This window comes from Chiloscyllium punctatum, chromosome 49 (genome assembly GCF_047496795.1).
Source record: "Chiloscyllium punctatum isolate Juve2018m chromosome 49, sChiPun1.3, whole genome shotgun sequence".
NCBI classification, from domain to species: domain Eukaryota; kingdom Metazoa; phylum Chordata; class Chondrichthyes; order Orectolobiformes; family Hemiscylliidae; genus Chiloscyllium; species Chiloscyllium punctatum.
The window spans coordinates 7,039,442-7,062,090 of NC_092787.1; the positions used below are offsets into that span (position 1 = coordinate 7,039,442).

General features: G+C 37.7%; 1 protein-coding gene across 4 annotated transcripts in view; it reads right to left on the minus strand.

Annotated features, from left to right (window-relative positions):
• dennd1a (DENN/MADD domain containing 1A) overlaps positions 1-22,649 on the minus strand; it is a 525,508-nt gene that overhangs the window by 92,157 nt on the left and 410,702 nt on the right. For all 4 annotated transcript variants that reach the window (XM_072566190.1, XM_072566188.1, XM_072566189.1 and 1 more), the window contains exons 14-15: positions 6,703-6,804; positions 4,845-4,932 (exon numbers count right to left, since the gene is read on the minus strand). In XM_072566190.1, the coding sequence (XP_072422291.1) occupies positions 4,845-4,932; positions 6,703-6,804 (190 nt within the window). The remainder of the gene's footprint in view (positions 1-4,844; positions 4,933-6,702; positions 6,805-22,649) is intronic.

The following is a 22,649-nucleotide window of genomic DNA, read 5'->3' on the forward strand; positions in this document are numbered from 1 at the left end:
ATGACCTATGGAGACAGAGACAGAGCATCCAAAAAGTCAATGAGTTATAGACGGTGTCTGTGGGTCTGGACTGAAAAGGTCCTTAACAGCAGTTAATATAGGAACGTCCAGCAATCTAGGCTGAAGGCAACTCCTATAGAGCTCAAAAGTTAGCAATAGAAAAGTTCCAGATGCAGCCAACTGTTGCGGAGTCAGGCAGAAAGACAATCAACAAGGCAGCTGAAGACATGAGTTTAAGGAACACATGTTAATTAACAAGCGGGCAGGGTTGTAGCTCATTTAAAAGTGTCAGGAAAAGACATTAACCAAACAAAACAGCAGTGAATGCAGCACTTTGCCAAAAATAAGCCAATTACAGCCATGCCAACTGAATAGGGATCGCCGAAGCAGATTAAAGAAAAAAAAACCATGGGTCTTGTAATCTGAAAAAAAAATGGAAAGTGCTGGAGACACTCAGCAGGTCTGGCAACATCTGTGGAGTGAGGAACAGAGATGGCATTTCAAGTCGAAGAGTCATACCGGACTCAAAAGGGTAACACTCTCTCTCTCTCTCTCTTCCCCCCACAGATGCCTACTGGATTCCTCCAATTTCAAAGTGGAGATGGGTGTAACTCTTTGCTGAGGTTTGAGTACATGTAATGTTGAGGTTAAAAGAACTGAATCATTCTTTCTGATATTTGTATTGAGCTGATGTCAAATAGTTCTTTTACAGTGTAACATAGTTGTGTAACATAATTTACTTTTTTTGTGTAATAAACTTATGTTCTTTTGTTAAAATATATTGGCACCCTCTTGTGAATATTCAGTGACTGATAAACTAAAATTGTAAAAATAAAACTTATGTCTATCAAGTCTGGCTTCACTCTGGGATCTAACTTGTCTAGAATAACTATCAGCTGGGATCATGACATTGGATATGTAAACATCTTAAGATAAAAATACTTGCTTTGATACCAAATTCAGTTTGTTCATTTTTAATTAAAATAGGTTGTAATTTTAAATTGGACATTGAGCGAATCAATAAAATCAGCTCATGAAGGATGGTATTAGACCCAGACTTCTTCAGTATAAAATGTATTTATAGAGTGAAACATTACGGGCATACATCTCCTTATACAAACTCTCCACCACTTTTGATAAGTGCCTATTTATATGTGCTCAAGTGAAATCTCAATTAAATCCCTGGATCTCCAATTGGCATACAATTAACTCACAGAATAGAAATTTTTTAGGGCCGACTGCCTGCCCCTCTTCCGCGGTAACGTTAGAGTCCGGGTGTCTCTGGAAAAGGAGCACGCGGTGTCCACCAACACCCTGGAATTGTTCAGGGAGAGGTGGGTGCCGCAAGGAGTGAAGTGTATTATTTCCCCGTCCAACTCTATTTTGATTTAATCCCTGCCCTCTCCTTCACTATTTGATCACACAGCATTAAAAAAGATTAAAAAAATAGAAATTTTTCATGAACCTCAGGGAAACAGATGATATTACACTGACCATCTACTTTAGCCTCTGCTTCAGGTTTTGTTCAATTGAAGCAAATGTAATTCCATGACTGTGAAAGGCAAATTTATTGGGCAAGTCATCTCTATTCATGCAAACTGCCCGATGTTGCAAAAGTTGAAAGCATTCTTTCCTTTGAGATTTCTGCAGGCATAAGATACCAGCTACTTTTCTTTTTAATCTAGGACAGGAGTGAGCAGAAATAAATTAATCTTAGACAAGAAAGAAGAAAGCAATACTGCTATTATGTTGGTTTAAAACTGGTCTAACGTTGAGTCAAGATTCTTGCTCAGATATGGCAAGAGGTTTAGCGACAGGGAGCATTGCTGTTATCAGCTTCAACAGCTGCAAACTTCACCTCATTAATGTGCAGTTTCCTCTCGTATCATGGGACAGGCAGAAGTTAACGCAGAGAGTTCCTGAGCGGGTACCGGCAACTCCAGCTGGTCTCTTGCTCCACCAGGGTCACTATCTTTGATACCCAGCACCAAACTTTCAGAGCAGGTTTCAAGGCTCTGGCCATGTGAAATCCAACTGCACAAATACTGGCATCTGATTCCTACCAGCCTCTTTGCACCATTATATGATAATTCCACTCCACTTACAGGACACCTTTGCACTTCAGTCCTGTACTTTGGAGCAACTCTCATTGGAATGCTGCTGTTACGACATTTTATAGGATAGGCACCAAACTCTCAGACTGGAACAAGCTGCATGGCAGGGCTGCTAGCTTGCTCTCTCACAGCATTCCTGTCTTGCGTTTTTGCACTTTGGCTCTTCAACCGCAACTTAAAGACTCGAAGGACTACGGTGCTGCTTTGCAATTCAGCACAGACAAAACCAGGCAGGAGTTTGGTGTGTGTGCAGCAGTCATCAGACAGGGACGTGGATATCTTGCTGTACTGCGAATGGAAGGATTAAATGAGACAAAAGTGGGTGGGACAGTTATTCGTGCTGGTGAAGGTGGGGAAGACTGACAAAGTGTCCCATATGAATCAGGAGGCAGTGCAGAGACAATACGGTGTAGCATGGAAGGATCTGACAGGTGAGAGCAAGTGAGGGAGGGTGTCACATGTAATTGTGAGAATGGTAGAGTATGAGCTTTGGTGGAAGGAGAGTGCAGTAGCAGAGATGGACAAACTGTGAGGCAGAGAGAAGATGGTGGGACTTTCATGGATGCAGCAGAAAGGTCACTGACCTTCCTGAATGTCTGGACATTCCTCCAAATGCCTATCACTGCACTGACCCAGGTAGTAATATCAGACCAGAGTGGCAGGTGTTGTGGCTTCCTCTGGTGGTCGTGGGGAAAGGGGACATTGCTCCTCAGCCTCCAGGCTCTTGTCTGCAAAGTGCAACACCAATTTCCCTACACTTCCCTGATCTGGGCAAATGCCATAAACTATGTAGGGGGTGTCAGTATTGATAGTGCTTGACTGGGTGCACAACAGCCTGTTAAAGATGGCATGGTGCCACGGAACCCAAGGTACCCAGCAGTGATACCTCTGGCTACTGCAAGTGGAAGCATCAGGCTAGCACTGAGCCACAATGAGGCAATTTATGGATATGCAAGAAAACTTACTAGTGTTCGAAGACTAAAGAACAGTTCAGCACAGGGACAAGCCTTTTGGCACACCAAGACTGCACTGACATATGATGCCTTTCTAAACTAAAAACTCTTTGCTTCTACGCAGTGTGCATTCCCTCTGTACCCTGCCTATTCATAGATTTGTCAAGAGACCTCTTAAACATTGCTATTGTATTTGCCTCCACCACCTCCTGTGGCAGCACATTTCAGGCACTTATCACCCTCCACGTATATAACTTGTCTCTCACATCTCCTTAACTTAACCCTTTTACCATAAAGCTGTATCACTTAGTAATTGACATGTCTACTCTAGGAAAAAGACTCTGACTATCCATTCTATCGTTGTGAAGATAAACTCTCCATGAAACTCGTTGAAAATGACACTTAGCTAAAATATTGTAAGATTCAGCCCAGACTTTTCATTCAATATAAATTTCCTAGAAGTTAGATATTCACCATCTCTAGCCTATTTTTCTAATGCTAGTGTAACAATTCATCTATTGTTTTATGAAAAGTAACTTACTTTCCCAACCTGAGTAAAGTTTAGTCTTGAATACATGGAGCACCAAAACATCACAACAGGGGAGAAGATGGCCTAGTGGAATTATCAACGGGACTCTTAATCCAGATACCCAGGTAATGTTCTCAGGACCCAGGTTCAAAATCAAATCACATGGCAGATGGTAGAATTTGAATTCAATAAAAATCTAGAATTAAGAGTCTAACGATGACCATGAATCCACTGGTGATTGCCAGGAAAACTCATCTAATTCACTAATGTCCTTTAGGGGAAGGAAACTGTCATCCTTACCTGGGCTGGCTTATATGTGACTCCAGATCAATACTGACTCTTAACTACCCTCTGGACAATTAGAGATGGGCATTAATTGCTGACCTAGACAGTGACACCCCCATACCGCGAATGAATAAAAATAAATCCCAGCTGGAAGGATTAAAGGGAGGATTTTTTTTTAAAGGCCAACTTAAAAACAATAATGAAAAGCTTTAAAACAGCCAGATTGGGTTTACATTTTTGGTATGTTATTTACTTCTTGATATATGATCACTTATAGGTTAAGATTTAAATGGCCATGTGCTTTTATAAGGCACACAGTGTAGCAAATCCACTGGCTATTTGAAGGGTCGGAGGAAGCAGTCAGAAATCCTTTATGCTGAAAATTCGTCTGCCTTTAGACACATCAACACGGCAGACTTACACTGTTAGAGTCATCCCGCTCAAACTTTAGACATAGGGTTCCAGAGTTCAGCAGTAGAGTTTTTTAAATTGGATTTTATACAGATCTGTATTAGATACCAGTTAACCTTGGTGTAAACTGGCATTTGCTTTCAGAGGCATGGAATTACTGTGTCTCAGAAATGCTTCACACTTCAAGAACTTTAAAACTATCAAGGAATGTTCTTTAGAGATTGAGGAAAGATTATTTCAATCTGCTGTAATAATTGCCACGGTAGTAAGCTCATCCTAACTACAAATTGTTGCAAAGAATCTTCAAAATCATAAACATAATAGCCTAAAAATGCAAAATGTGTATTACACAGTGCTTTGGAAGTTAATCAAAGCAAAAGAGCCCATATTACAAACTCAATTTTTGCTTCTCAAAAGACAGTGCTATACTCCCTGTGGTCTGAGTCAAAGGCAATTTACTGACACATCAGTTTTTTTGAGCTCTAAATATCAGCCAAAAATAGATTTTTTCCAGCTTCATTACTATGAGCACTGATCAGTAATGCCTCATACCTGCATATTCGCCATTATTTATCTCTTCTTCAAACACATCGCTAAATCCTTCCCCAGAATTCAAGAGATCCAGTCGACCATCAATGAACTGAAAAAGAAAAGTTTTATTTTAAGAAAATAACTGGTCAAATGTGCAGCACTGTCATAAAGAAGAGTATCAGAGAAAGCACAGTATTTATAATTCTGAAGCTGTCAAATCACTTAATAAGGATGGACTAATTTAAAAAACAAAAGAATTAAAGGAATTGCATAAAAACGAATACACAATTATACTAAACTATATGCTTCTGCTTTTAGTGTAGAACTTGTGGTTAAATAAAGAGATGCAGTTGAGAAAGGTGCTGTTTATGAGTGGAAGTCTCTCTTTCATTATACCCAGTCAGTAATATTGTCAGAAACATTAACATTAAATAATAAGTACATGGCTCAGAACTCTAGTCTAGGTATTTATTTGCTAAAAAAATGGTATAATTTGACTCTTGCATAAATAATTTGCTTAACTATGCAATAAAGAAGGAAAATCACTAATTTTATTCCATTTGAAGAGGTAACATCAGAAACGTTAAACTTTTGGTCCAAAACAATGATGATCAATCTATCGCAGCACCACAGGACTCACCTAACTTAACTGCTGAAACAAAAACTGCCAGTGCTCATAATACTAAAAAAATTATGACCAATATGAGCACATTGAAGCAAAAGTCAGTTTTTCAGAAAGAAAAATGGACAATTCCTATGCAGCTTGTGAAACTATTAAAATTAGTGCTCACAAGCAGAAGTGATAGCTACATCTAACTTCCTAGCATGTACATTGGTACAACTGAGCTTTCCAATAAATTCCACTCCCTTTCAAGTAAGACTTTTTAAAAAAATCTCCAATCGAATATTTAACTCAAAGAAATATTTCTAATCTCCCTAAGATTTTACTATTCCTGCCTAATACATTTTGACATTTGTTACTTCAATTCCTGCCTCTTGCTGAGGGCTGAATATAATACTGCACCAGTCACTTCTATTGCAAATTGTCCTCCCTGCCTCTCGATAGCCATATTTGATTATTCCTCGATGTGGAGGTGCCAGTGTTGGACTGAGGTGGTTAAAGCCATAAGTCACACGACACCAGCGTATCGCCCAACTGATTTATTTGAAATCATAAAATTTCAGTGCACTGCTCCTTCTTCATGTGAAGACTTCAAATGATGAAGCAGCAGTGTTCAGAAAGCCTGCGATTTCAAATAAACCTGTTGGCCGATATGCTGGTGTCATGTGACTACTGACTTTGCTTATTCCTCAATAGTGCTAGCCCAAGAATCCTTTGATCTTTGAGTCATTTTACCATTATTGTGGCCTTTGAGCTATGCTGTGTCTAAGTACTGTCACATTTTATCAGATGGTCAACTAAACTCAATTTTAGTTTTTTTGATGATGTTTATTATCCCTCATTGGTGAATTCATCCCAGAGGCTTTTGTTGTTTTCTCTCTTTCTTTCCAAGATATTCTAATCACTCTTCCGAATGTCTCTATTGCAAAGCATTAAGTCTTTTCACCATTTGATTGAGTATAGTTCAGGTTTCACCTTCATGGTGAACAGATGAACTGATGAGATATTTAAGCAAATATTCTACTGGAATCAAAATCTTTGTTAAAAGCACCACTTATTATTTCATTCTTTCTGATAACTTCAGTGCAACAATTAGCACCTTGAATAATGATTACTTTTTAACCAATGTCTTGGAATTTCAGAGAGAATAACTTAATTTAGTCAATCTTAGTGAAGAATCTATTTGCATATGAGTTTCAATACAATGAGGATGATTGAGCTGCCAACCATCTCAAGAGGTTAACATTAGCACCTCACCTGTTTGAAGAGCTGAAGGTGAATCGCATTTTGCAGGAACTGCCGCATGGCACTCGAGCGGTGTGATACAAAAACATCTTCATTAAAAGTTATGGGTTCCTCCTATAAACAATGGCAAGATTATAATGTAATTTGTGGAGTTTATTAATTTTTTTAACTCAATCTGTTCAGAAATGGTATTACAGACTTCTGGAGCAGTTGGGACTTGAACCTGGACTTGGGACCATTAAACAGAAAGCAAGTACCAGATGCACTTGAGCTGCAATCATACAATTAAGGGGTGGTTGTTAGAAACTATGTATGTTACCTATAATGAACATTTGGGGATGCATTCTTGAATTTAAGATCAGAGGTGAACAAAAAAGACAAGTCAGTTTCAGATATTGTTACTTATATCAGTTAGGGAAATAATTTCACTCTGTGAGGTTCAGCTGAAGACTCTGGAGTTAATTTCTACAATGTCCTCCACGTTACCTGAGGCAACACCTTCAGGCTTACCGGCAAGTACTGCAATATACAATCTAAACAATCAAGTACCCAGAACATTCCTCAGCCTTTGATGTATAATTTGAAAATGTCCCTTATGAATGGGTATCCTGACATACACTTGCCTTTTGTTTATACCAACACATGCATCAGAAAATATCAAGAGAAACATTCCTTCCATTATGTTAAGTAATTTCTACTTCTGTAACACCTCTTACTTCTGTAACATTTATTATTCCTCCTCCCCTTGCTCATCACCATTAGTATCTGACCACATGTTTGAAAATCAAATTGGTTGTGTTAAAGTGATCATTATATTTAGGGCTGTCTTATTTTCTCATATTTCCTCCACTCCACTTTCTTTTACAAATCTGTACAGCTTCAAAGTAGGTTGAACAAAACAGAAATGGCTCCAACAAACCAATAAGACATTTGAGCAAAAACAGAAATTGTTGGAGAAACTTAGTAGGTCTGGCAACATCTGTGAAGAGAAAGCTGAGTTAACCTTTCATGCCCAGTGATCCTTCTTCAGAATTGGGTTCCAAACTTGTAAAGCACATAGACACACCGAATCACCCATTATAAGTAACTTTGCAACCACAAGAATGTGGACATAAAAGCTATGACTTAACCAGTCCACCATCCTGCTCCAGAATGACATTACTGTTGAAATATTCAGCAGCAACTAGTTTATAACCTGTTCGCAGTAACAGCCCACTCCATTAGTTAAGTTCTACATCCACCTCAGCTGACAAAAACTATTGATCCTGGTGAAGACAATACCATATTCTAGAGTCTCACATTACAGCTAACTTCTTTAAGATAATGGCAGATGCCATAGAGTCTCAAGATATACAGCATGGAAACAGATCCTTTCGTCCAACTCAATCATGTTGATCAGATATCCTAACTTAATCTAGTCCCATTTGCCAGCATTTGGCCTATATCTCTCTATGCTTTTTCTATTTATATACTCATCCAGATGCCTCTTAAATAGCATAATTGAACCAACCTCCACCATTTCCTCTGGCAGTTCATTCTATATACTCACCACCCTTAGGTCCTTTTTATATCTTTCCCCTCTCACCTTAAACCTATGCCCTCTGGTTTTGGACTCTCCTCCACTGGAGAAAAGACCTTGGCTATTCACCCTATCCACAACCCTCATGATTTTATAAACTTCTAAGTTAAATCAGCCTCCAACACTCTAAGGGAATTAGCCCAGTCCTGTTCAGCCTTTTCCTGTAGCACGTCTTTTCAACGAGATGGAGTTTGGAGCACTCTTCTAATGTGCACATGTTTGAGATTTCCTTTTGGTGGTTGAGGTTAATTTGCAATTTTAATGAGAAGAACATGAATTCAAAGTTGAAAAGTCAACAGCTTTCAAATTTTATAAACTGGAAATATTGATTTTCATGCAAAGACATATTTAGGTCAATGCTGTCTTTCTTTTGAGTATTAAAAATGCAGCCAACAAATGTGAATAACATCTATCTAAAAATGCCATTTTTCTGCCTTTCCATATTATTGGATGTCCTTCAGTCTGTAAGAATGTTGAAGTCTATGTAACATGAGGAGATAACTATTTTATTTATGTTTCATGGTGCAGTCAAAATAGGACTAGAGAGAAAACAAATCCATATTATTAGACTTTCCTGCGTAAAGCAAAAGTCGAGATTGCAGGCACTTCTTTAACTGAATCGTTAAGTTACAGATAGAGTGGTTGAAGTGATGTTTATTACCATGGAATCCTAATAACAAAGATAATTGGACCATGTTTGACATGATGACTTGTCCTCTCTTAGCTTTGGAAGGAATGTTAAGTGAGGATTTCTTAAAAAACACTCAATCTATATTCTAGATTAACTTCTAAAATATAACACATGTGAGTAATATGCAACTGCCCAACAATTCCTGCAGGAGTGCATGTTTATCTATTCTAACAGGGTACAGGCAACATCAGCGGGTGAGCGTTCACACTCTCATGAGTACTGAGCTAAAATTAAGGAAATGACAACCATAATTCTATCATTAGCTTTCAGGACTAAGCTATGCCATCATCTTCTATTTATTTAAAAGGAGAATTATGAAAAGGGGCATTTGATGATATGCCAGAAATGATGGTGTTAAATAGAAAATAAACAAACAATTTTCTGTTGAGTTTAATATTGTAAACAACACAAAAGTTGCCATATTATTTATGTACAGTATCTAATCAGTAAAATGATTATTTTCTTCTTGGAATTTATAAACTGCAAAGCAGTTCATCTCTGATACAGTCAGTTCCCTTTTACAGTTAACATTTCAAACCTTGTGCTCTGCTAACTTCAACACGTTGCAAAATCAGTGTCTGAGTGAGGTATGACTGATTTTAACTTCATTACATTGTTTATTGTACACCTTTTTTTTCCTGGAAGGTAACTATACTTTAATTACTTTGTGCTTCAGGATAATAATCAATAAATTCAGCACCATTTTCAGTAAACTTCTAAATGATATTTTTAATAAATTCATATTGGCAACTGTGATGTTTCTACATGATTATTTCAGCTGAAGTATCACTGATATGGCACATTGAAATTTCTCCCTGACTACATGGTCATCTTTTTCGAATACCATAACCATTCCAGTTGTGACCCATTTGTTTCTCCATTCACACAGCACCTTTGGCATCATTATCTATTGATGCAAGGTAGTTTAATTATACATTATACAGAAATATGCTATTAGTGACCAGCTTGGTTTGTTTGCTTCCAGCCTCAATCTCAAACGCTAACTTGTTATCAGATTGCTTGCTTGACAATATTATCAATGAGCCAATACCACCTCCAACTTAGCACTGGCAAAATCAAAGTTTGTTTATTCAACAACTATCAAAACTTCTCATTACTTGACTTGCTGCAGCCCTATCTTGATGGATTCCTCACGATGACTCGGGTACTTTAAACCCTATATCCTATCCAAATCCAAGATGACTTATTGCTCTATCTCTCTCAAGTGTTTTCATTTTAACCCATCACTCCGAAAATCTTCAGCTGTGTTTTTATTACTTGACTTATCTAACGTTGTCCTTGCTGACATCCTGCACATTAACAAACATGAAAAACACCTGAGTGAAAACAGCATCATACCTTTCCCTTAGAGTAACTGTTCTTCATCAGACTTTGCTGACACTCAGGCCTCCATTACACTGAATCTGTTTACAAATTCTTCCAATATATTTTGAAACATTCATTCAGTTCTATGATGCAGTTTGCATCTCTCAGTCATCTGAGGATTCCATTTATGCATTACCTCACCCTATGTCAATTATTACTGGCAGGCTCATAACTGACTCGCCACATTCTCAAACTCCCGAACTAAAGCTTCCTGTTTTGGTAGATTTCTTCTCTCCAGAATTTCATTTGACTATATTCACTGTCATTTTCTCAATACAACTCATTATCCTCTCCTCCTCTCTAAAATGACTTGAAACGCTTTTATTAAGTTGTTGCTGTTCTTCAATACTGGCATTTATTTTAATGTAATTAATACAATGTCATTAGTCTAGCTGGCTGTTTTTTGGGGATCAAGCTGCTCATTTTTGTTCCCCCCCCCCCCCCCCAATATATGCAATACATTCATTTTTCAAATTATCAAAGGTTTTGATTGAGTAAATAGAAGTTGTTCCAGTAACAGAGGAGACAATAATTAGAGGACATAGATTTCAGGACAGAGGCAAGGTAAGGAGACATTATTTTCACACAGCAAGTTATGATCTGGAATGTACTGCCTGAAAGGTTGGTGGAAACAATTTAAAAAATTTTCAAAAAGGAATTGTACAAATTACTCGAGGGTGAGAAATTTACAGGGAAAGGGCAGCAAAGTGAAACTAATTAGATACTTTCTTTGAGACAGTACAGGCATGATGCATTGAATAGCCTCCTATGTACTGTTATCACTCTATGATTCACATTCCAAATCTGAGTACTGTGACAGTCTAAACCATTATTTTGAATATTGTATGAGTGAAGCAAAGGTACCCTATTGAAAACAATTTAAATCAACATTTAAAGCAAGGACCAACAAATATTTTAAATATTTGCATGTAGACAGCAGTGCAAATTTTCTCTAATTGCAAAAATTCTGACATATAATTAGACCACATGTGCACTGGAGCATCTGGCTCTACAAGCAGCAGTTTACAAGTCTTGTTGAGTTGTCGTGGTGACTGTCACATGACTAGCTCAGAGCTGAAACTCCAGGGCATGAATCCAAATGCACCACTAACTTACTCTGACAGTGAGCAGATGGGCACCATTTCACAAGGCCAGAAACTGCCAACTCTACTACCCTCAAGGCCTACCTGCATTTTGTGATCATTTTATTTCGCACTACCAGTTATCAGCTCAAATGCCATGCCATAGTGTTTCTTTTTGAACAGTACACATGTGCTAGTTTTGTACAGCCTATGTAGTTTCCAAAACTCAACTGATTATAAAAACAAAAGTAAGATAGCAACATGGTCAAGTAGTTAAAACATAAAGAGCATCTGTATTAGACTTGGATTGATGGTTTTTACCTGGGATGTACAATCTGAAGGAGGGGGTGCTGGTCAGATTTAATTAACAGGGACAATTACAACTTTGATTTATATATTATCTTTAATACAAATAATACCTCAAAGCACTTTGTAAGCAGGTGCCAAGTAAAGTTTTATACCAAGCAACATAAGGAGATATTATGGAAGATGACCCAAGAGCTTGGTGTAAGAGGTAAATCCCAAGAAGTGTCATAGAGGAAAAAGGACGGGTACAGAAGTGAAAGATTTAGGGAGTTAATTCCAGACCATACTGTCTTATCAGTTGCAGACATAAAATTTCCTGATGCTAATTAGTGTTCAAGAGACCAGAACTGGCAAAATGCTGACATCCTCGGGGCTAACAAGGCCGGAAGGGATCACAGAAATGAAGAGGGGTGAGGCCACAGAGGGATTTGAAAATATGGATGAGTGTTTTAAAATCGAGATTGTTTTTTAAACATGGAGCCATTGCAGGTCAGAGTGCACAGTGGAGCTAGGTCAGTAGTATTTTGAGAAAGTCAGGATGCCAGAAGCAGCATTTTGAATGACCTCTAGCTTGCAATGGTCTAGGGATGCCATCCAATAGTGGATTGGAAATGCAAGTTCTTGCAGCAGCAAAGGCATCAATGCAGATGAGCTGAATAGTGAGATGATACAGAGTTGAAAATCTGTAATGTGAGTAATGGCAATGTGATAGGAAGATCATCTTGGGGTCAAATACAAGCTGATGGATGTACAATCAAGGTTGTAGACAGTCTCCCTCAACTTCAGACAGCTGAAAAGGAGAAGAATGGAATAAGTGGCAAGCGAGTGATAAGGACAGAAGACAATGTTTTCATTTTGCCCAATATTTACTTGGAGCTGCTGCTCAATCAGTATACTGGGCAAACACTCACTGGCTGAGGAATCTAAAACAGGGAGCACAGTCTCAGGAGAAGGCATTGATCATTGAGGCCTGGGATGAGAAATTTCTTCACTTAAAGGTTGATGAATATTTAGAACTTTCCACTGCAGAGGATTGGGATACTCCCTTGTTGCACATATTGAAGTCACTCAGGGAATCAAGGGATATGGGATTGAGCAGGTGGAACAATGAAGTTGAAGCTGAAAATCAACCATAATTTATTAAAGTGTAGAGCAGGCGTAAGGAGTCAATGTGATCGACTTGGCATGTTCATATATTCTTATTAAGCAATCTTACAGTTCACACAGTAGAGTCGTCAAGAGAGATGGTGATAAGGTACAGTTAGTGTCATTGGCATATATTTGGAAAGTTGTAATGTACATTTGAATGACCTTGACAAAGGGCAGTATGCAGATGAGAAGTAACTGGTAGGAGAGGGAGGAAGCAGCATAAATCCTTGGAGAAGATGCAACAGGTAACAGTGCAAGAACAAAATGAGAAGGCATTGCCAGCTATGTTTTAGTTGTGACTGTATAGATAAGAGTGAAACCTGTCAAGTACAGTCTCACCCAGCTGGATCATAGTGCAGAGGCCTTGGACCAGAATTTTGTAGTGAAACAGCCAGAGACTACAGGCAGGTCTTAAGGAAACAAATCAATTTTCAGAAACACCTTAATTTTGCAACCATATGAATAACTACTTGAAGAGTAGCAAGTTTAGAAAGAACATATCAATTCAAAATCAGAAATATTCTCTCCTCCTAAATGCCGGTGTATATCTAGTAAATTGGCAGGGGAAATTTCCTCTCTCTTATAAGACATACCTTTATGGATTCAGTAGGGATGGTGCACTGCGAGCTAGAGATAAACAACAATTATACAAAGCTTAATATCTGGTGTATTATAAATCATTGCAGCGTTCCTGGTCAAATTTAGTAAACATATTCCATAATGTGACATTTCAATTTGAAACGTGGTTCTCAAATGTGTGACAGCAGGGACAGTCACAATCAAATGATACTGTTTTTGAGAGAGAAATGCAAGAATAATACTTGTCTTGAAAAAAATTGAAGTGAAAATGAATATTTTCTTCTTCTTAGATTTCTTTTAAAGATGGGTGAGTGAAAGCTTTACTCAATTTTAAAAATACAGTCATGAGTTCAGTGAACTGATTTGGAGTGAAATAAAACAGTCAAGATTACACTGTCAAAAAAGACAACGAGTTCTGTAATTACAATCAGAAACCTCTTATACAAACTTCTATTATTTCAAAAATAAATGACATGAAATTGAACTGATGCACTGTTAAGTGCATGCCATTATTTCTTAATTATCCCAATAACAGTAAATTGTTTTCTAACAATGATTAGAAACAGACTTGACCAATCCTTGCACCGGCTGGGATAATGTTTGCACAGGGGCAATTGCTCTGTGACCCTCATCCACATTGAATGGTCATTCTTTGTGAACTCTCTCAAATGTTGGCATTTTACAAATCTGTGTTTTGCCATCACAGCCCAAACCTGATGTGCCAACATCCCTTGTGTGTACACATACACTACATGCACTTTCCAGCAAAGGTCACTGGATAACGGTCAAGGGCAGAAATCCTTGCTCACCTTTCCACCATTTCTAACTCAAGACTGTCAAGTCCAAATGTGCCAGCCTAATTAATGGTTAGCTGGGATTGCTTGAATCAGCACAAATCGAATTAGAACTGAAGGTTTCTAAATTTCTCAATCTTAAATAAATGTTTCATTGTGACACTGCAGTTGTTGAATTCTTCCATGAGGTACATTATAACTTTATATCAATTATAATTCCCATGCTTAGAAGAAAGCTTTAATCTTTTGTATATTTCAATGGCATGCACCCTCCAACAAAAAAAGACTAGAAATGAAATCAAGGCATCTTATGTTTTCATAGTGTATAAATCCATCTATTTAATACATATTATTAATATCTGCAAAACCATTTCAGAAATGTGGTCAGTGATCCTCAAAGCAGCAGACTCATCAGAGATATCAGATGACAATCATAGTTCAGCTTCACCTTTGTGATTTGTCCAAATCTGACCCCACCCCATCCCGGTCTGATTACTGTTCGGGAGTCACTCCTGGGTGTACAGCAATTTTTTTAAAAAGCTGTCAGAAAAGAAACATGAAACCAAGACATGCTGTGAATTGACCGATTGGTATTTAACGAGTTAAGGTGAGCACATAATCAGTGTTATAAAGAAAAATGAACACTAGATTTAAAGTAATAAAACAAAAATAGTGAATGTTGGAAATCTGAAACAATAACAGAAACTGCTGGAGATACTCAGCAAGTCTGCAGAGTTAAACGGAATTGTTCTGAAGGAAGGTCACTGGACCCGAAACGTTAACTCCACAACGGTTGCCAGAACTGCTGGAGTTTCTCTAGCAATTTCTGTTTTTGTTTTAAAGTAATAAAGCTTAGTACTTCCAACAATTAGCCATGCTCACATCCCCCATCCAATACACCTCTGAAACAAAGCAAGTTATTGGGTTTGCAGGTGTACACATTAATTACAAAGTAAAGGCAATCTACCTGGCCAAGGTATATATTTTCTGCTCTTGTCCCACAGTAGAAATCACTCTATGGAGAGTGGGAGAGCTCATTAATGAGGCTAATTAGGTGTAAAGGGTTAGCGTCTGGCATCAGCTGCAGTTTATCACAGCTAATGACTAAACTGTGTAATCTCTACCGTACAACAGCAGCTGACCTGACTCCTGTGTGACTGACGTCGCTGAGGGTGGCTCAGACACCTGAGCACCTGACCACAAAGTCATTTGAACAATATAGAAACCTCTTAACCCTCTCTGTGCTGACAGTATTAAAGAGTTCATTAAATTATCAGCTATAAATGACAAAAGGATGTTCTTTAATTAAGGTTGTTCACAGGACACTTCCTGCTGATTATTTGTACAATTTGTTAATCCTTAGATAATAAATAATATCTCTAACATGGGCATAAGGAACTCAGAGTGGACATTAGCTTTCTTATTTCTGGACCTACTCAAAGTGCAAGCTATGGTGTGTTAAAAATATTTTATTTTGTTTCATTAAAAAAAAGGCACAGTGTGATAAGTACAAAAAGTCAATCTACCTTTGAATAAAAAGAAACAGAAAAACTCAGGAACATGTTTCACCCTGAGCACAAGTAATCAAATCCATGTAAATTCTGCAGATGCAATTCTGTGCTTAAAATAACAGAGGGTAAAGGGTGGGGAGAGGAGTGAATTTGATTTGACATCAGGGTAGACATTCAGATTTCATGCAGCAGTCATATTCACACATTTTCTGGCTGGTATAGTGTTTCAGCCACCCTAAGGATATGGCACCAGACGCTCACAGCTGGTGCAAGTTCCGCTATGTGCCAGGAAATGGCACATCTCTCTCACACACACCAACTCCAAGTTAACAGCTTCAGTGGTAGATAATTTCAAATATTTCTTACAGTGCTACTGGCCATGTTAACTTTTATACAGTTTATAACTTCAACATGTCCTATAAATGGGAATAGTTTTGAAAAGTGATAAAAAAAATCACTGAAGTGAACTGCTTAAAGGTTACCCATCCAAGTCTGCACTAAAATTAATTAATTTTGGAAACAGAAGCTGGCATCACAAACCAAAAGGGGATAACAGATCATTCTTGGTTTATTTGTAAGATACAAGTACTAGATACAATATTACTTATTAGTTTTCATAGAAAGTCAATTCTATAACAAACGTAGACTGCATTTTAAGATGCCTGAAACATAAACATTTTATTTTTCACTTAAGATAGTAGCTTTACTTCTTGTATCCTTTTCTTTCAGATTTTACAGTTGTCATGATTTTCTCACTTCTGCTGCTACCACTACACTTCAGTTGATCATAAAGAGATTCATGTCCTGGAAGGATGATGTGGGTTGTGGGTAGAATAGAAAGATGTATAATGACAAAATGGTGCAAAATATCAACATAGCAGAATAAAGTTTGAATGTCTTGAGAAGGTGGAGTCTAAACACAAGCAAATCTGAACAGGTGTTTTACATTTAATTTCGAGTGTTTTGCTGAGCACTGTAATTTAAGAATATATTTGAGTTGATCAAGCAGATGTGGATACACACTTTTCAGTTGTGAGACTTTGAAGAGTGACATTTTCCAATATGACACGGTGGCGTGTTGAACGCACACTAGCTACAAAATGTATTAACATAATTTTTAGACATTGCACTAAAATATAATTTCTACATTATCAAAGTAGAAATATTTATGAATTAAATGCACCTGATATATTGAAATCAAGATAGAAATTATAGAATATACACTTTAAAACATTTCAATCTTGTTTCACATCATAGCCAAGAATGTTGTTGCAAATTTACTTTGGTATGAGTTTCTAGAATAGTTTCTCCAGCATTCAGCCAGAGAATATATGTTAGCTATTTAAAGTACTTGTAATGCAATTCCTAACATATGGTCAGTAATTATAGTACTGTGCAGCAAGTATTTTAAATAATTAAGCAGAATTCCCAACTCAGTGCATCAGATGTACCCTAACAACATTGCTGTGGGAAATAAAAACACTAAGCTCCACCATCCCCCACAAAAAGCCTCCTAGGTCATAAATCTTTTCTGTTCCTGAATTTACTCAGACCCCAAATCTTTTTTTCCCTCTTAGCATCCTTCTGTAACCTTCCAATACAGCATAGCACAACATGAAACGCCTCTCTCAATATTCTAAGCCCTAAAGACCTCTGCCTCCAAATTTCCCACAGCCTATTTTAACAATTATGAGTCACTTTCACTGTTATTTAACATCAGATCATGCACCAACTGGCCAATTTTATACCCCTTTTCTTCTTAGCTGTTACATGCCTCACACCTATCTCTCATGTTGAAATTCTTCTATGTATCTTACACTTTAAAAAGGTAAGATAAAAACCATAAGTAAAAAGGCAAATAATAATTAAGGAAATTGATTTACATCTTCCATGAAATACAGACAATCACATAAGCTGTACCTGAAATAGCCACTAATATTTCTAAACTTTGTTACAAGACAAATTAATTGATTTATTCACTATAGATCAATAGTCTCGATAATTTTTACATGATGCATAGCAAAAAGCACTATTACAACAGAGCTGATGAAGCCTAGCGAGAAAGTTTAGCATGGTAAAGAAACCACCATTATTTCCTTGTTCAGACCTCAAGACTAAAGTCGCAGATTGTGTGAGGACTGCAGATGCTGGAGATTAGAATTGAGAGTGTGGTGCTGGAAAAGCACAGCAGGTTAGGCAGCAGAGGAGCAGGAGAATCAACATTTTGGGCAAAAGCCCTTCAGCAGGTTCCTGATCCTGCCCCTCAGATGCTGCCTGACCTACTGTACTTTTCCAGCACCACACTCTCGACTGTACACAGCTTATGCCTGCACATTCAGAAATCCAGCTCCAGTAGTCCAGTCAATACCTTAAGAAACATGTGCTATTACAAGTTCTAGTAATGTTTGAAGGACACACCTATCATGAGGATTTCTAAGGGGCTACAAATTTGTTTCCAGGTCTAAAGAAGGCTCCAGAGGTAAGATGAAGCATGAAAAGGTTTGAAAACAGGGCTGAAAACATGTAAGTGTGTGCACTTCACTGACGGAAGGGCATTATGGGTGAAATAGGAGAGCCAGTGGGAAGTAGTGGGTCAAGTGATAAATGTGACCTATGCTGCAGAGGATAGTTGGAGTTTGTGAACTGTGAGCTAATAAAGAAAGTTAAAAATCACACAACACCAGGTTATAGTCCAACAGGTTTAATTGGAAGCACTAGCTTTCGGAGCGACGCTTCTTCATCAGGTGGTTGTGGTAGGAGTCACTACCACCTGATGAAGGAGCGTCGCTCCGAAAGCTAGTGCTTCCAATTAAAGCTGTTGGACTATAACCTGGTGTTGTGTGATTTTTAACTTTGTACACCCCAGTCCAACACCGGCATCTCCAAATCATGACTAATAAAGTAAGTTTTGGAAAAATTGAGCATCCTGGAGGATTGTAACAATAGTGGGAGTTGTGAGCAAATGTACGGATGCAGATGCCACTGTAGATAGTTGCATAAATTCTACAAAGATCAAAGAGACAGATACAGAAGAACTGAGTGTACAAGCTCAGATTATAAAGCCAAAAAAATGAATATTAATGACCAAAGACAGAACATGGGCAGGCAACAAAGCAATGGTTTCCATATTTGACTTGCTTTGCCCAGTATTTAACAACAAGCCATTTGATCTTCCCCTAACTGGTTCTCTCAGCATGCGCAGTAATTCTGTTTCAAAATGAGGACAGCCTTCACTGTTTTATCAATGAGGCACATTTCATCAGCAAAAAGGATTTAAATTTATAACATGCACCAGACTGTGAGAAACAGAATGGGGCCAACAGTTCCTGCTTGAATTATTCGCAAAACAACCCAACAATTATTTATTATCACACTATGCTTGGATCACAGATCAGTTCAACAGTAGAAACGCCATAAGCAGCCAAACTCTCAATAAAGCCAGGCAGCCAATGTTCCTAAAAGGTTGAGTGCATCAAGAAAATCATTCCATATCTGGATTGAGTGACCCACATCACAAGCCAACAAAATTCTCATCTTACCTCATCAAATTAACATTTATGTGTTACAGAATCAATGATAATGAAAATTATCTAACTTACGTGTTTTTAACATTGTTACTATTTAATTATGCGCTTGGAACCTACATCTGTAGCCAACTACAAAATGACACACTTAAAACCTTTTGCAACATGTACATAAACAAAATAGTTCATTTAGCACATTACATAATCTAATTAGCTCATGGCTGATCTGTACTTCAACTCTATCTACCCACTTTGTTCATATCACTCGTGATCCTGAATTAACAAAAACTACATCAGCAATTTGGGTTCATTTTGTTACTATACCTGGAGAACATCCTCAGGGTTTAGAATATCTCAGTTCACAGGAATATTCTGTGCTGGCCCACCTCCCCAGGTTAGAATGTGAAAATAAGCACTTTAGTTCTCAGTTGTGATGACTGAGATTCAGTTATGATCTTAAAAACTTTCAAATCAGTTGCAGAAAGGGGGCAGTGGAAGAAAAAACATTGGTCTGGGAAGGGTTCATTGAGACCACATTAGAAAGGAAAAGCACCTTAAAGAGAAGTTTTTTCAGCTTGATAACGTGTTAAAATGTATTTGGAAGAGAATGCTGCAGGGCATCAGTTAGCATCACTATATTTTGAAGAACTATTCTGAAAACCATTCTCAGATAATCCAGTAGTTCCTCAATTCTATGAATTTTGCCTGACTTCCGAGGAAATCTCAACAGTAACTGTCACGCTGTAACTGGAGCAGGAAAGTTAGGTTGATGCTGTGAGGAATAACTGAGTGCTTATTCATGGGCAATTTCAGTTTGACCTGTCCTTTTTTGATAAATTTTCTACTGTTTGGAAAGTACATGGATAAACATCAACCTTTATACTGCAATTATAAGAAGAAATTATATATTTGGTGTAATTCAGATCATAAGCTCTACAATGTAAACAAGGAACATTTTCAAAATTTCTATACATTGATCATAGCAAGAATAGATCAAATATCTCTTGAATTGTTACCAAATAGAAAGCAACAACCAAAATTTTCTTGAGCTGTTAAGCAGATGTGAGAAACTGAAAGCTAGTCATTATTTGTTTTGCGTGATACCCTTCCACCACCACCTGGCCTGACATTAAGATGCAGATCTAACATGCCCTGGGAATTCTCATTATATCATTAACTCATAAATCCAAGCTGGACCTCACCTATGTAGTTGCAGATGAACTCTGTGTTGATCCTGACTAATCACCTGTGCAAATTATCATCACTTCCATCATTAAAGATTTTTAATACAAAACACTTTTTAAGGTGTTGCATTTCATCTCATGCCATTACCAAAGTGTCACAGTGGCACGAAATGATCTAATATCATCTCTTTTATAACATAGACTCATCAAACAGTTCTGTGAAAGTTATGGATGGGGTAAAGTCTCTGCTTATATATTCAGAAATAACGTAGGCTGTTCTGTTTTGGGTAATTCATATCAGAGCAAATAGAGATATGCGGTCTGATGCAATTCAGATACAATTCTGAAACAAACCTATTCTGAGAAGAATAGTTTACTTTTTAAATAACTAATCGATAAAAGATAGCAGCCAATATTTTGGTATAATTGAACATACAGGAGTTATTTTGTTATCTCTTTTTGCCAAATCATTACAACTAAAAACAAACTACTTCTAGGCCACAGCAGGATACATTTTTGTTTAAACTAGGCCTCTTGAGTATCCGCAATTTTTCCACTGGGGCAGACCATCATGAGAACTGCCCTGGGAAACACTGGTTAGACTGAACTTGGGCAAAATCCATGGTACAGGCAGCTATGAAGCAGTAAGACAGCCAAATGAAATGCCAATTGCTTAAGGAACCAAGAGAGAGCCAGAAATGAAGATGTTGCTGAGAAGCTGATGTCTGGGTATTTGTCAGATATTTGCAGCAAATAAGGAAACCAGTCAGTAGATCATGTCCACAACAGTCAAAGATCTGATCACTCTCATCCCATTTTTGACCTCTTGGCCCATAACCCTAGAGAGGCAACGCAAGTGAAATATCTAGCCATATCGTACTGGAGCTGATGGGAATAGGGAATGGATTGCATTGAATACAAGAGCTAGGAGGTCATGTTGCAGCTGTACAGGGCATTGGTGAAGCCACTTTTACAATACTACATTCAATTTTGGTCTTTCTGCTAGAGCAAAGATATTGTTAAACTTGAAAGGGTTCAGAAAAGATTTACAAAAACGTTGCCGGTATTGGAGGGTTTGAGCTACTGGGAGAGGCTGAATAGGTTGGGGCTATTTTCCCTGAAGCATTGAATACTGGGGGGGGGGGGGTGACTTTATAGAGGTTTATAAAATAATGAGGGTTATTGGATAGGGTGAACAATCAAAATGGGGGTGTCCAAAACTAGAGGGCATAGATTTTAGGAGAGGGGCACATTTTTCATGCAGAAGGTGATGCATGTAGGGAACAAGCTATCAGAGGGGGTGGTGGATGTGGGTACGATTCCAACATTTAAAAGGTATCTGGATGACTACATGAATAAGAAGAATTAAGAGGGATATGGGCCAAATTCTGGCAAATGGGATAAGGTCAGTTGAGGATATCTGGTTAGCACAGATGAGTTGGACTGAAGGGTCTGTTTCCGTGCTGTCAGACTCTATGACTGCAGTTGTTTCTATCTGTCCTACCATATTTCTATTACACTTAATTACAGGAAAGACCATCAGCAAATGTCCTACGTTGTAATTGCCAGCTTGCATTTTTCCCCCAAATGTTAAGGCTTGAAAGCAAACTCATTTTCATAAACCAGGAATAGAAGAACTTGAGAGCATGCTTCTCAAAAAGATAGAGACATCATTATTGAGGTACTGCTCAGATGTATGGAAGCAACAAATCAAAATTTCCACCTCTAAAATAAAAAAAAAGCCACTTACTTGTCCAAAGATTAATAGAAACAAATAGAATTTTTAAAAAGCACTGCTTCTACATAAACTGTTTAATATTATTTCCCATTGCAGACTGTTTCCTGTCTGTACAGTTTGAAGTTTTTATATTTAGTACAAGATAAAACTTTACTCTTAGAACCTTTGTAGATTTGAAGTTAAAATCCCAAAAAAAGACTGTTACAATCATTCATTTAATAAACAGAACATGTTGCACGTGAGGCAAATGAATTGTTTCACTTTGAAACTTGTTATTGGAGAATCTTTGTATTTTCTAGCGTATTCTAAATGGTTACAGAATGACTTTTTTTTGAATGTTCATCTGAGAATCAAAAAATCATTGGGGAAGATGCTAGCAGCTGAAATTCTTTAAGAGCTGCAATATTAGTTAAAATTGAAGTTAGGTGCTGGAATT